This window comes from Carya illinoinensis, chromosome 6 (genome assembly GCF_018687715.1).
Source record: "Carya illinoinensis cultivar Pawnee chromosome 6, C.illinoinensisPawnee_v1, whole genome shotgun sequence".
Classification (NCBI taxonomy): domain Eukaryota; kingdom Viridiplantae; phylum Streptophyta; class Magnoliopsida; order Fagales; family Juglandaceae; genus Carya; species Carya illinoinensis.
Window position 1 is genome coordinate 7,690,076 of NC_056757.1, and position 13,368 is coordinate 7,703,443.

Genomic DNA, 13,368 nt, shown 5'->3' on the forward strand with positions numbered 1-13,368 from the left:
TATTTCCCTTCATATGTGATTTACACCTATTTGGATATGTCTCTCCAAACAATGCCCTCTGCCCTTGCATTTTTACATCATGTATCCTTCTATAAAAAATGGTATGAAAGGATCAAACAATGCCCTCTGCCGGTTTAGAAAAAAAAAGTTTGAGTCTTGGTTGGCTGTTGATACATCTTTGACATTCTAGTTAAATATGGACTTTTTAGAAAAAAATAGTATATTTATAATAATTTGAAGTTAAATAGTTAAATAATAATTTATTTAATAAAGTTATTAACTAATATATTAAGTATATTTGTAAAATATAAAAAAAGTATATATTATTAAAATATATAATATTTTATTATTATTTAGATTTCAAGATATCTAGTCCAATGTGAACTAATCTATCTAAAAATATATTTTAGATAGATTTGTTGACATTCTAACTAAATTATAGACTTGACAATGGCTCTAAGCGTGGGCACGACCGAGTATATATATGAATATGCACACAATATTCCGAGTGTCTCCCTCTAAAATTTGGAGTAGTACTATTCATGAATTCGGTCCGAGAATCTCTATTCTGTTGACTCATGTTGATATATATGCATGGACGACGTTACATGTCATAGCTATGAATAAAATGATCTCTTCCAGTAGCTGGAGAATATTTGTGTTGTATGAACGTACAAGTTCTCAGCATGACTATCTATAAAATTAAAGAGTACGTACTACACTCACTTAGATCATATTTTATAAAAGTAAATTTATAAATTAAAATAGTTTAGATTAATATTATACATTATATTCTCATCTTATTTTTATCCTAAGACATAAGATGTGACATATTTATTATCATTAAATGATAGATAAATATGTAATAAATTATCATTTAATAATAATAAATATGTCACATCTTACTTAATATGATGAAAATAATATAATAATATATTGTATAGAATTTTTTTATATTAAATCACGTTAATTTATTATTTAATTTTTATAAAATTTATTTATTAATAAAATAATTGTCAAAATGAAAGGATTGGAGGCTGGGATTTGTACGTCTAGCCAGCTCTTTGCAAATCTAATGAAAGATTAATGCATGTGCATGGCGGGATAACCAATGAGCGCAGAAAATGAAGATGATGATGGTGCCTCGATTACTTTAGTGTATATATATAAATCAAATGAACTTAAGAAACATAAAATCGAAAGGAACATCATCATGATCATCGTCATCTTAATTTAAACTTCATCATGATTTCCCTTTAATTCTCCTTTGTTTGCTAGTGGTAAACAGAAAGAACTTTAATCGATATATATATAAATAATCTCAAGTTTCCGATGCAAGTTCCAATACCACAAATTAATTAATTAAGCAGCTAGCTAGCCAACTTCATCCATAAGGAAAGGAAAACAACCCACATGGGAGCCAACATCTCTGACTATCGAATCCCCATGAAAAAGGTGGTACTGCTGAATACAGTGCATGCCCTTTTGCTTAAGTAGCAGAGATCGATGCATGCTGACACAGCCTCGCACTCACCAAAGTCATCAGCCCCATATCCATTGGAAACGAGAACAATTTTCAACAGGAAAAGTCTCTTTTTGAGCATAATCCTCTTCATCCCACCTGATCAAGACATCATGAACTACATGGTAAAGCATAATTAGGCAACATCACCTAAAAACCAACCAAAAGAAAAAGGTTATAAAGGAAAGACAGGAAAGAAAGGGAGCTTAGGGTTTTTAGGGAATCTAGCTAGCTAGCTAGGATTATCGATCGTAGACTTATTTATTTATTTCTTTCTTTCAAAGTGCAACTATATATATATATATATAAGGCATTATATATCTGAGATAATAACGATCAACAAACTTATAATTTTGGGTGTTAACTTGGGCAAGCTTTCATTAATGGCGGACATGCAAATTGTTCCTGCTTCCAAGAATGTGGAAGCACAGTACGTGGAGATGATGGTGCCTCTGTACTCTTACGGGTGTGAGAAGAAAATCAAGAAGGCCTTATCGCATCTCAAAGGTAACTTATTCACTGGATTTAATTCTTAAACATCTAATTGATATTGCTTTACCTACGAAAATTACAAGGTGATGATCAGGTTAATGTCCCATGCACTTAAAGTACTTTAGGCTAATTAGCATAAAAATCTTCAATCTTCTCTTATTTTTTATTGGAAATATATCTTTTGCCAATATTGGACCAATATTGAAGTTAAATTAGTGATCTATGTTAATATATATATATTATAATTTATTTGTTTAGATCAGTTTGTACAAATAGTGATTTGATATAATAGAGTTAAAATTTTATATATAAATCTTAACTCTACACTTTTATGAAATAATTAAATATTTTACACGTTGGAATAAGTATGATTTCGGATATAAATTACCTTAAAAAAAAAAAGTTAAGAGGTAAATTTTGTTAGTAATTGCAATGGCCTAACTACTTGGGCCTAAGCTTGGACTAGGGATGGACATAAATATAATTTTCTAAAAGGCCCAAGCCCAAGGCCTAGAAAGATACGAGTTAATTTTATCCCAGTTCCATCTATTTTCATTAATTCTTGGGTAGACTTGCCCAAAATTTGGTAATTTAACAAGAAATAAGACAACAAATTAAAATATTAGTTTAATCTGTATATACTACTGTCAGCCCATTCGCATGCATGTGATAATCTACCTGTTTGATGTAAAAGGTTGAATAATTAATTTATTCTTAAAAGTAAATCGATCGAGTAGGTAAAAGATCAGGTGTCCTTAGGTGTCCCAAAAGTGCAAAAATCTCAACAACAAAAAGAAAAAAATGCAGACAATATTTTTTATTTTTATAAAGATTTTAAAGCCTAAACTAATATTCCATGGAAGCATATTACTCTTATAACCACCAGGGTAATAGGCCAGCCGCTATAATCGAGTTGGAATTTCATAATTATTTCAAGGTCAGAAATTTGAGTTAAGACATAAATTAAAATCATTTGTGGTAGTAAACCTTGACTTTTGGGTTATAAGATGACCTTTGAACCAATTAAATGCTTTGGGAATGCTGTAGTGACTGACTCATTCTTGGAAATAACTATGATACAAACTGGATATTCTGTAGTGGAGAGGAGCTCCTATGGTCTTACTGAGAAATGATTGTTACGTTGGTCGCTCCTACCTCCTATTGTTGCTTAGAAAAAAATATTTCTCTTATATAATTATGATAAATATATAGTTAATTTAAAATTATAAATGAAATTAAGAATTTAATGACCTGATAGCATATGATCCGATTCTCTAATTAGAAAATTTAGGTTTGAAACCATTCACTCCCTATACAAAATATATATATATATATATAAGTACTAAAAATGTACACTTAATTTATGGTGCATGGCAGGGATATACTCAGTAAATGTGGATTATAATCAACAGAAGGTGACCGTGTGGGGAATTTGCAACAAATACAGTGTGCTGGCCACCATTAGAAGCAAGAGGAAAGAAGCTCGTTTCTGGAATCCAGAAGACAACAAGATCACATTATTTGAAGAAGAAGAATCATCACCATCACCTAATTCACATGATTCTCCAAGAGATCACTTCAAGCTTTCTTTGCCCTTGACCTTGGTTCGATCTCTAAGCTGGAAATTAGCATGGAAGAAGGTCTTCACCAGATCCACTTCATTCTGAATTAACAAGTTCATGAGTGTAGAAGGAGGAACCAGTACTGCTTAATTTTCTTGTCATTGACCCAACCAACCAAGCTGGCCATCGATCGAGTCTAAATTTGGCAAAATACATCATCAATCATGCGTATCTGATCATCTGTAAATATTTCAGTTTTTTCAAGCATTAGACTTTTTTCTTATTACTTTTTCACTTGAGACCCTCAAATTTAGACATGAATTTGAAGAGACATTTCATTTTTGCCTAATCCTATATGATTTTGTTAGATCAGAACAAGCTGATCTTTCACCTGCTTTGAACTTAATCCCAAAGTGTCAGCATATTAGGCAGACAGGCATGCGCGGAGTCGCCTATAGATTATTAATTACTACTGCACAAATGGCCGTAGATTCATAAGTCAAGCATGTTAGGCGGTTTATCATAATTGAATTTTTTGTGTGAAAGTATTACAAATGGTATTTGCAGTTTTAAAATATATAAATCTCGCATATTTTTTTAAAAATAATAGATAAATATGCAAGATTCTACATAAAAATTTATTTTTTAATGATGAATCTCATGATTTTCTAAAGAAAATGTGCAGAACTTATCTTCCACACTTTTAAGACTATATCTAACGTTAGTAATAAATACAATGCACTTTGATTTTGTATTAATTGTGAATTGATAACTTTCACAATCAAACTTTCATGATCTAAAAGCTAGCTAGCTAGCACTTCCACATGAAGATAAGATCAGCTGGGAGTTTCTGCTTAACTTTTAACTTTACTAGATAAGGATATAACACTTTACACTCTTGTGGACTTTGAGTTGTATATTTTAGCAAGACGCGTACGACAAGTTAAATCGTTGCTTGTGCCGATCATCATCAATCTTAATTCTCCAAGGCAAAGGTTGTAAACATTACTAAATATTAATCAAAGGTTGTCAGATGCAACCCGAAGGAACTTTTTCCAAAAGCAAAAAAACCAAACAACGTCCTTGGTGGATGTGGCCAACCAAAACACTGCTCACACGCTACCACCCGTGAAGTTATCGTATTTGTCAAGATTATGCTCTTTAGCCTAATTTAAAAATAGATCTGGCTAGCCACAACATAACAAGTTATACCGAATAGATCCACAAGCACAAAGTGTAAAACACCTTCGGCAAGCGGTCTTAGTCAACCATAATTAGTTGCATAAAGTGAGAGAAGAAATAGAGCCCAAAAATAAAAGATAAGATTAGCCAAATGACGACCTCTGCTAGTCACCAGGGGCGATGGCTAGGGTTTTAGCGAGAGGGAGATCCGGAGGTGAGAGAGAGATGATGCAAGACTCTAGAAGGAGATGACGGGATAGTTAGAGAGAACCATTTCTAGAGAGAAAACATGAGTGTTTATTAAAGAGAGATCAGATATCTTCAGGGCTTTGATGTATGGGGATGGGGTGATTGGGGATTAAAAAAATTATATAAAAATTGGGTGTCGGATTTAAAACTGGATATCCGAGTGTCATACCCATGCCCGGACCATGTAGGTCCAAGTTGGATAATGTGTTTTTTGGACTGGCCCTGATTTTAACTCAGCCCAGTTGAATAGGCCTATTAATCATGCTTTGCTAAAACAAATTTAGCTCACATTTTAGAATCCATATTCATGCATGGCGCATGAGGAGTTCATATTTGTTCATCATTCACATTTATATATATACTAGGTAGGAGTAACGTGCAAAGCACGTTTGTCTAATTTTATGAAATGATTATTTGTAAAAAATAATATATATTTTATAAAAATTATTGATGTCACTTAATAATTTAAGGCATATTGAAGAAAATAAAAAAATTAGTTCAAAATATCATATAATTCAATACATGTTTATAACATCTATAATTTTAGCAAAGATGTATACGAAAAATTTAATAAAAGTCTAACACAAACGATAGTTCAAAATATGTGTCGTTTGATGTTTGTATTATAATTCATCAATTTATGTCATCCTGTAGACAATCAATAGAGACAACATTGAAATTCTTATTTTGCTGTTGGTTGAGTCAATCAGGAACAACATAAAGTTAAAACATAATCTTTTTATAAAATTTGTGGTATAATATTTTCTATATATAGCATATATATAAATCATAAAATATATTTTGAAATTGTTGGCCGAATTTACTCTTTCTTGATTAGCTCAAGGATCACAGCCTTTGTCACGTGCTTATCATAGCAAGCCCACGTATGGAATATGACTTAGCGGAAGCTACGTCCTACTACCATGGGGAAAAAAAAACACTTTGATTAAACACACTTGTATTATATATTATATGAAATTTTTAAATTTGGAATACTCAATAATCTGAGTTAATGAAACGTATAATATACGTATATTATACTTAGGGATTCACGTCTTATGCACCTAATACACGTGTATATGTTAAGGAGAAAGAGAAAAAAATAATAACTAATCTTTAATTACTTATTATTATATAAACTATTAAGTATTATAATTATTGAGATTAATAAATCATAGAACAACATTGAATGCTATCTCTCTCAACATTTATGTCTTCATTTTATGTGTCAAACCGTTAAAATAAACGGTGTTAACTTTAACGGAAAAATAAGAAAAACCGTTAAAACAAGATTTTCTGTTTCATACACACTTTTTATATATATATAAGATATATATATATATACACTTAAGTCATCTTTCTTTTTCTTATGGATGAGAGATCGAGGAAGTTGAAGAGTGATTCAGAAGTTGTTAATCTATCATTTAATGCTCAAACTCATAATATACTTTGGAAGACATCACAAGATTATCACATGATATCTTATTATATATATGTTTAAGTTCTTCTATTTGCAAATCAGTCTAGAAGGCACAAATATGCCATGCCCTTGCAAATCAAATCATGTTATATATCTGCAATACGGATAATGTATAGTCTTAAAACTTAAAAAGTATAATTTTCATTTATGACCCTAATTAGATCATCAGTTAATGGCTTCAATGGAAATTAATCTGACAATGCCAACAAAGCATTACAATATTCTTTAAATAAAAAGTGAAAAAACAAGCTTTCAAGCCACTCCACAACCATATTATTCTCCAATGGGCTCACTCCACATAAGCTAATAAAAAAGAAATAGAAAAAGAAAAAGAGAGAGTGAAAACGTGATTACACAATTGACACAAGACAAGAAACATTTGAATCATCAAACATAGAACGTGGTGAATCATAACCTTAATCATTATTACTACCATTGGCGCGTAACCTAACCTAGAACAGTACAAATTGGGGACCATGTTTCCTCTTTTCCCCCAATGCCAATATATATCATGAAGTAGTACTATCATCGATCCCACCATCGTATAAATTTGGCTGCGTTTTGACATGATCACCACCAAAATCAATTTTCTATATTTCAAAGCCATTGCTAGCTAGAACTTTGAAGCTTTTGATCTTTGAATTGAGGCCGGTCCAAAGCCTGCATCCAGTCTTGTTTTTAGTACTGCTTAAAAGAAAGAAGGAAGAAGATGATGATGGTGGCTATTGCGGCTGAGCTCTTGAGGGAGTATGCAGCAGCCCTTACAAGGGTGACCGAGAGGCTTCTACCACCGCGGCGTGGCGTCATACATTTTCATGGTCTTAGAAATCTTCGCCTGAGTTCTCCAGCTTCAAACCAAGACTCGTCCTCATTTGTTCTGTATTTTTAGCTTCTGAAAGCTTATAATTTGGTTTCTTAGTATATCTTTGATCAGTAATATTTAATTAGTTTCAGTCAGTACTACTTCACAATCTTCTTCATGTTAAGTTTTTTTCTTTTACTGCAAATCTGGATGCATGCTAGCTAGCTGCTAGTTAATTTCTTGATAATATTGCTGTGTTGATATTCTTTTGGGGAGGCTTCAGATTTGGATTTGATTGCAGGTAAGAACAGTGCATCAGATTCTCCGATTATTATCTCAGATTCATTCCTTACCACGAAAGTAATAATGCAATGAATGAGCTCTTGTGCTTTTCCTTTTCCTTGAGAATTTTGTTTTCTTTCTTCCTTAAAAGTGAAAAAGGGTGGTGGCGGCAGCAGCAATTAATCTTTAGAGAAGAATATGAAATGAAGTTCCAATCGAATTAGATGATTATTTTACTACTATCACCCCACCCATATGAACATTAAATATTATATTTATTTCATTATGAACTGGATTATCCAATTCAATTAAGTAATTAATTAAAAAGAGTAATACTAGATACAATTTAATTTAGTGTATACAAATCTTTTATACTCATTTTGAAAAATGTGATTTTTATCTTAAATTTATTCTATTTTTTACAAATAAATGGGCTGAATTTATACGTTTTATGACTGTATGAGTCCTAAGCAAGAAGCTCTGCCAGATGATCTGGTTATGGTGTGGGATATTTGATTATGAAAAAGAGCAATATTTGAATTATATGCCCATAAAAATGATATATGAGGTAATGATGGTAATTGGTAAAGTTGTGGGGATCTCTCTAATAAAATTAGTGTAATTATTAACAACACTAAAAATTTATTTGAACCTATCTTGTTTGGTTGTCCTACTCCTGCCCCAAGAATTTCTCGGTTGCCAGAATAATTAAAGTATTATTATAGGTGTTTTCAGTCAAACTCAATCACTATTCTCTTTGATTTCCTCCTCCTATCCTAGTGGCCAGTAGTGTTACCCTTTCTCAGCTTTGCTACATATAGTTGTTACATGCAGTCGGCGTACAATCGACTATATAGAATAAATAAAAAAAATTATAAAAAATTTTTTTTATATTCAAGGAGACTTACATGAATTATAAAAAATTATAAAAATAATTTTTTTTATGTAGGTCCCGTATTAATTTTTTTTACAGCTGACTGCACGCCGACTACATCTCCCGACTGCAAAAAATATTTCTCTACTCTTTCTTCCATTCTTGAAAAGATAAAAAAATAATAATAATAATACAAAAAAAATTATTATATAGATATATATATATATATATAATAAGTTATATCAATTAATTAGTTATATATATATATTTTGATATAATCATGAATAAATCGGCCTGCAGCCTTTTGATGTTGATAATTTAACTGAAAAAAGTAAAATAAAGGATACATTTAAGTTGATGCTATTTATTAATGAAACAACGTATAATATCCTTTGAACCCATTCCCATATATTTGGGGTACAAAAGACAAAATCAATAGATACCATATTTTTAATCATGTGGAACATTATAATAAAACAATACTAAAATCTATAACATACTATATACCCCTAAACTCATTCTTTTTATATATAGCCAAAACGCATTCATTCATAAAACAAAGAGATTACATATTTTTGTCGGTCCAAATAATTGGTAATATGAAATCTAAGAAAGATTTCCACCGAAAACAATAACATCATTTACATGCCATGCATGCTTTAAAAGTCTATGAGCAACTTCATTTCCCAACCTACAGCCTATAAATTGAACTCATTCAAAAAACAACTAATTGGAATGGATAGAATCTAGCCTCCATTAATGGAGGTTAACAGAAGTGGCTGTGATTGGATACTGAAAATAATTCAAATATTTTCAACATATTACATTACTATTTATTATTTTATTATTACTTTTTACTTATTTTTTATTACTATTTACTACTATTTAATATTCTACTATTATTTTTTTATTACTATTTACAGTACTTCTCAACACTTCTCACTATCCAAACCCAACCAAACTTCTCATCATATATGGGGATAATAGGCCCTTAATTAATAAAATAGATTTTTTTTTTCCCCTATTTTGCCATCTCAATCATAGTACTTCATACTTCTTATATCATACATTCTAGGTGGCTGACATTTAAATGGTTCATATATAAAGCTACTTTAAACAAACACTACATATAATTTATATCTACTGAGAATAATGCTTACTATAACGGAATTAACCACTTGATTATATTTTATTAGATTAATGTTAGATATACTCTTAAAATTTGGTGTGCAAGCTTGCACGCTATATTTAAAAAATGGGTGATGCTACACTCACAGAGACTTTCCACCGATAAGGCTAATGCTATTTTTTTTTTCTTTTTTTTAAACATTTTTTTAAACTCTTTAAACATTTTTTAAAATAGAAATCACAAAATTACAAAATCATTAAAAAAAACACTTTTTTAACCACTAAGTAAAAAAAAGGTAAAAATTAATCTATGACTTTTGTGTGTGGCTTTTGTACGTGGGAATATCATTTCCTTTGAAAATTAGTATGACACACCATTAAAAATGAATAAAGCTACCATGCCGTTCCAATGTAACTGCTCATTAATTATTTTTTTTACTTAATAATTAAGGAAGTGATTGTTAATATATCTGTATATTTTTTTAATTTTTTAAAAATATTTAAAAATATTTAAAAAATATGAATATAAAAAGAACCAAAAAATAGAAATCCCAAAACATGCTAGCGATAAGAAAGAGTGATGCTACTCAAGCAACAAAGTAGCATCACTCTTAGAAAATAGGATTCTTTACGTGAGTCTTAAATCATTTGTTCACTCTTTTTTAAAAATACGTAGATTTTGCACACACAAAAATTGAATAAATCATTCTCATTGTCCTAACAATAAATTAACCATGACTCCAAATATTCAATACCAAAATAAAATATTGTTTCACACAATCATGAAAGTCATGGTCAGGCCAGCTATTTGAGAAAGTGGGATTACATGCCAAAACAAATGGAGATACATATTGGCCACAAATAGTGGATGAGTAATGCTAAATATAAGTATGGATTGTGTTAGTATTACGCATTTATTTTTAAAAAGATAAATAAATATAAAATTTATATAAAAATAAGTGTATGATGCTTGCATACTCTATGACTATAAATATCATTTCTTATTAGTGAATAATTCAGCTTTTTATTTAAAGTTTAAACTACTCAATCAGTGGGCGATGTTTAATTACAAAAAATACTTGTAAAATCAATATTAGAAAAGTAGCATAATGTCTATTTAATAATTTGCAAATTGATATTTATACAACTTTTTCATTTCCCATATTACAATGGATACTATCATTTCATCAAAAACACTCAATATAATCTTCCTGCGTTTGAAATAGAATTTAAAAAGGTAATAAAGAGGCAAAAAAATATTTTATATATCATTATATTGAATATTTTCGTGGAAAAACTGAAATCTTGTTTTCACGTACAAAGAAAAGAAAGAAAAAGAAGTGGTCGTTTCATGGCTATTGTGGCGGAGCTCTTGAATATTTGATTATAAGAATTTGATATGGTTTTATATGATATTTTAGATCTATTAATTTATAATAAAAATAAATTTACATTTTAATAAATCACATTAAATTATATCAGTATGTGAGTTTATGTTTATAAGATATTTTGTATCTAAAACATTTCTCTTTGATTAAACTTTAGAAAGAGAAATTGTATATATCCTTAAAAATTATATACGAGGTAATGATGGAAATTGATAAAGTTGTGGGATCCCTCTAAATTATATCATTATTGGCTGCAACATGGTAGATTTATTTGATTTTGAACCTATCCTAGTCTTTGGTTGTCTCAAGTGTTTGTTTGGTACAATAATTACAGCATTATTATAGTTGTTTTTTGTCAAACCCCAATCACTATCCTAAGTGATTGTCCTGCCCCTTAAAAACTATGTGCTCCTTACAAATGATTACATGCTGTAGTAGTGTTAGAATTTCATCTCTTTTGTTTTAAATCTAGGACCAACGTTTGATTTCACTTTCAGTTAAAAATATAACTTTTCACGTGAAAGATAGATAAATATATGAAGTGAATCCTATAATTTTTATGATCAGTGAAATAAATTTATTCGACAATACTACTAGAAACCTTTTGATGTCAAGAATTTTACTATAATAACCAAAAAATGTCTATCCTATGAATTAATCATTCCCATAAACTTGGGTATAGAAGACAAAACCAATATGAAATACTGCATCATATATTAAGATGAAAAATGGTAATTGTACTTAAATAAAATTTACAAAAAAATTAATTTTCCATGTATTAGCAATTGATATATTGAAAATTATGAAATTAATCACACGAGATTAACATAAAATGATAATTAAACTTATAATACCCCCATAAACTCTTATATTCTCTTGTCATAAAACAAAAAGTAACTTGGGTTTAGCGGTGGCAAATCGTGTTTTCGAGTCGTATTCATGTCGTATCAAGTTATGAATATATGACTCTATAGATTAACTTGAACTTAACCCGTTAATATAAACGTGTCAAACTTCCAAACTCTAACCTAACCTAGATAGATATTGAGTCAGGTCAGGTCACTTATTTTGACCTATTTAATAATTAATTAGAAATATGTTAACATGACACAACTCGACTAATTTAAACCTATTTGTTTTATATAAATGGGTTGAACTAAAACTCATAAGTCATTTGACTTGATTAATATAATTTTTCATAAAAGTTAAAATTTATATTTATTAATAACCACAATATCTTAAAAAATATATATGAATATTTTTTAAATTTTAACATATAATAAAATCAATATTATAAACCATACAATAACAAATATGAACATAAGTCTAAAATTATAATTTAAGCAGTAAAAATAATAAAAATATAAGAATATTGAGAAATATCAATATTACAACTTAACGATAATAAAATTTTAATTTTGAAATAAATTTTAAATGGATCCAAACGGGTTGATTTCGTGTTAAGCAGGTTGAGTCGTTAGTAACTTATTTATAAATCGTGTCTTAACGGATTAATCTGTTTTGACCTAAAACCACTAAAATCAAACTCAAACTCATTAATTTTATATCGTGTTCTTATTGAGTTCATGAATTGTATCACATATTACTATTTCTACTTAGATAGAAAAATAAAGAAAAAGAAGAATGAGAATATTATAAATCAATTCTTTTATAAATCAATCAATACCATAATACTACTTCATAAAAAGTTTATTATCTGTGAATTCCAAATTTTATATACATTCTTCCCCCAAAAACTCAAGACAGGTAGCTACCCACACCCAAGTCGCCCTTCCTTATTTGGCTTCTCTCTTCCACCGTCCTTCCTAGTTTCTCCTCATCCCGTGGTACTTTCTTCCACTCTGTCTTTATTTTCTTTTTATTTTTCTTCTCCATTTTACTAAGATTAGATTTACCGACACATTACACCACCCTCGCCAAAGCATTGCCCCAACTCCGGCCGCCCATAATTACTAATAGGCCCCACCACGTAACACGTGATGTCATTTCCAGTATGAACCACCATGGTTTAAGATATAAATTAAATAATAATTTTTCTTTTTAATTTCTACTGACTTAAATTAAAGTTTAAGCGGCTGAAAAGATAATGATTTTATTATTTAATTTGCCTTTTAAATTATGTTATGATATTTTCATATGTTTTTTAAAATTTTCTTTTTGTGTCCTTTTTCAAGGGATTTTTAGGCCTAATTTGATTGTTAAATTCAATTAAAATTAATTCAGTTCAATCTAATTTTAAATTAAATCTAATATTTAAATATTCAACTCTCAAATTATTAAAATCATCTCAATTCAAAACTTTTTTATACGTGAGATTCATAATTTTTTTTTTAACTTAACATCTTTTTATGTGAAACTCATAACTTTTTCTAATTTCTCATAAATA

At 29.5% G+C, this 13,368-nt stretch overlaps 1 protein-coding gene across 1 annotated transcript; it reads left to right on the forward strand.

Moving 5' to 3' along the window:
• Positions 1–1,818: 1,818 nt before the first annotated feature.
• Positions 1,819–3,925, forward strand: LOC122313073 (protein SODIUM POTASSIUM ROOT DEFECTIVE 1). Its single transcript, XM_043127790.1, has 2 exons — positions 1,819–2,029; positions 3,392–3,925. Exons 1-2 carry the CDS (start codon positions 1,906–1,908, stop codon positions 3,679–3,681), a joined length of 414 nt encoding a protein of 137 aa, XP_042983724.1. The 5' UTR covers positions 1,819–1,905; the 3' UTR covers positions 3,682–3,925.
• Positions 3,926–13,368: the final 9,443 nt, after the last annotated feature.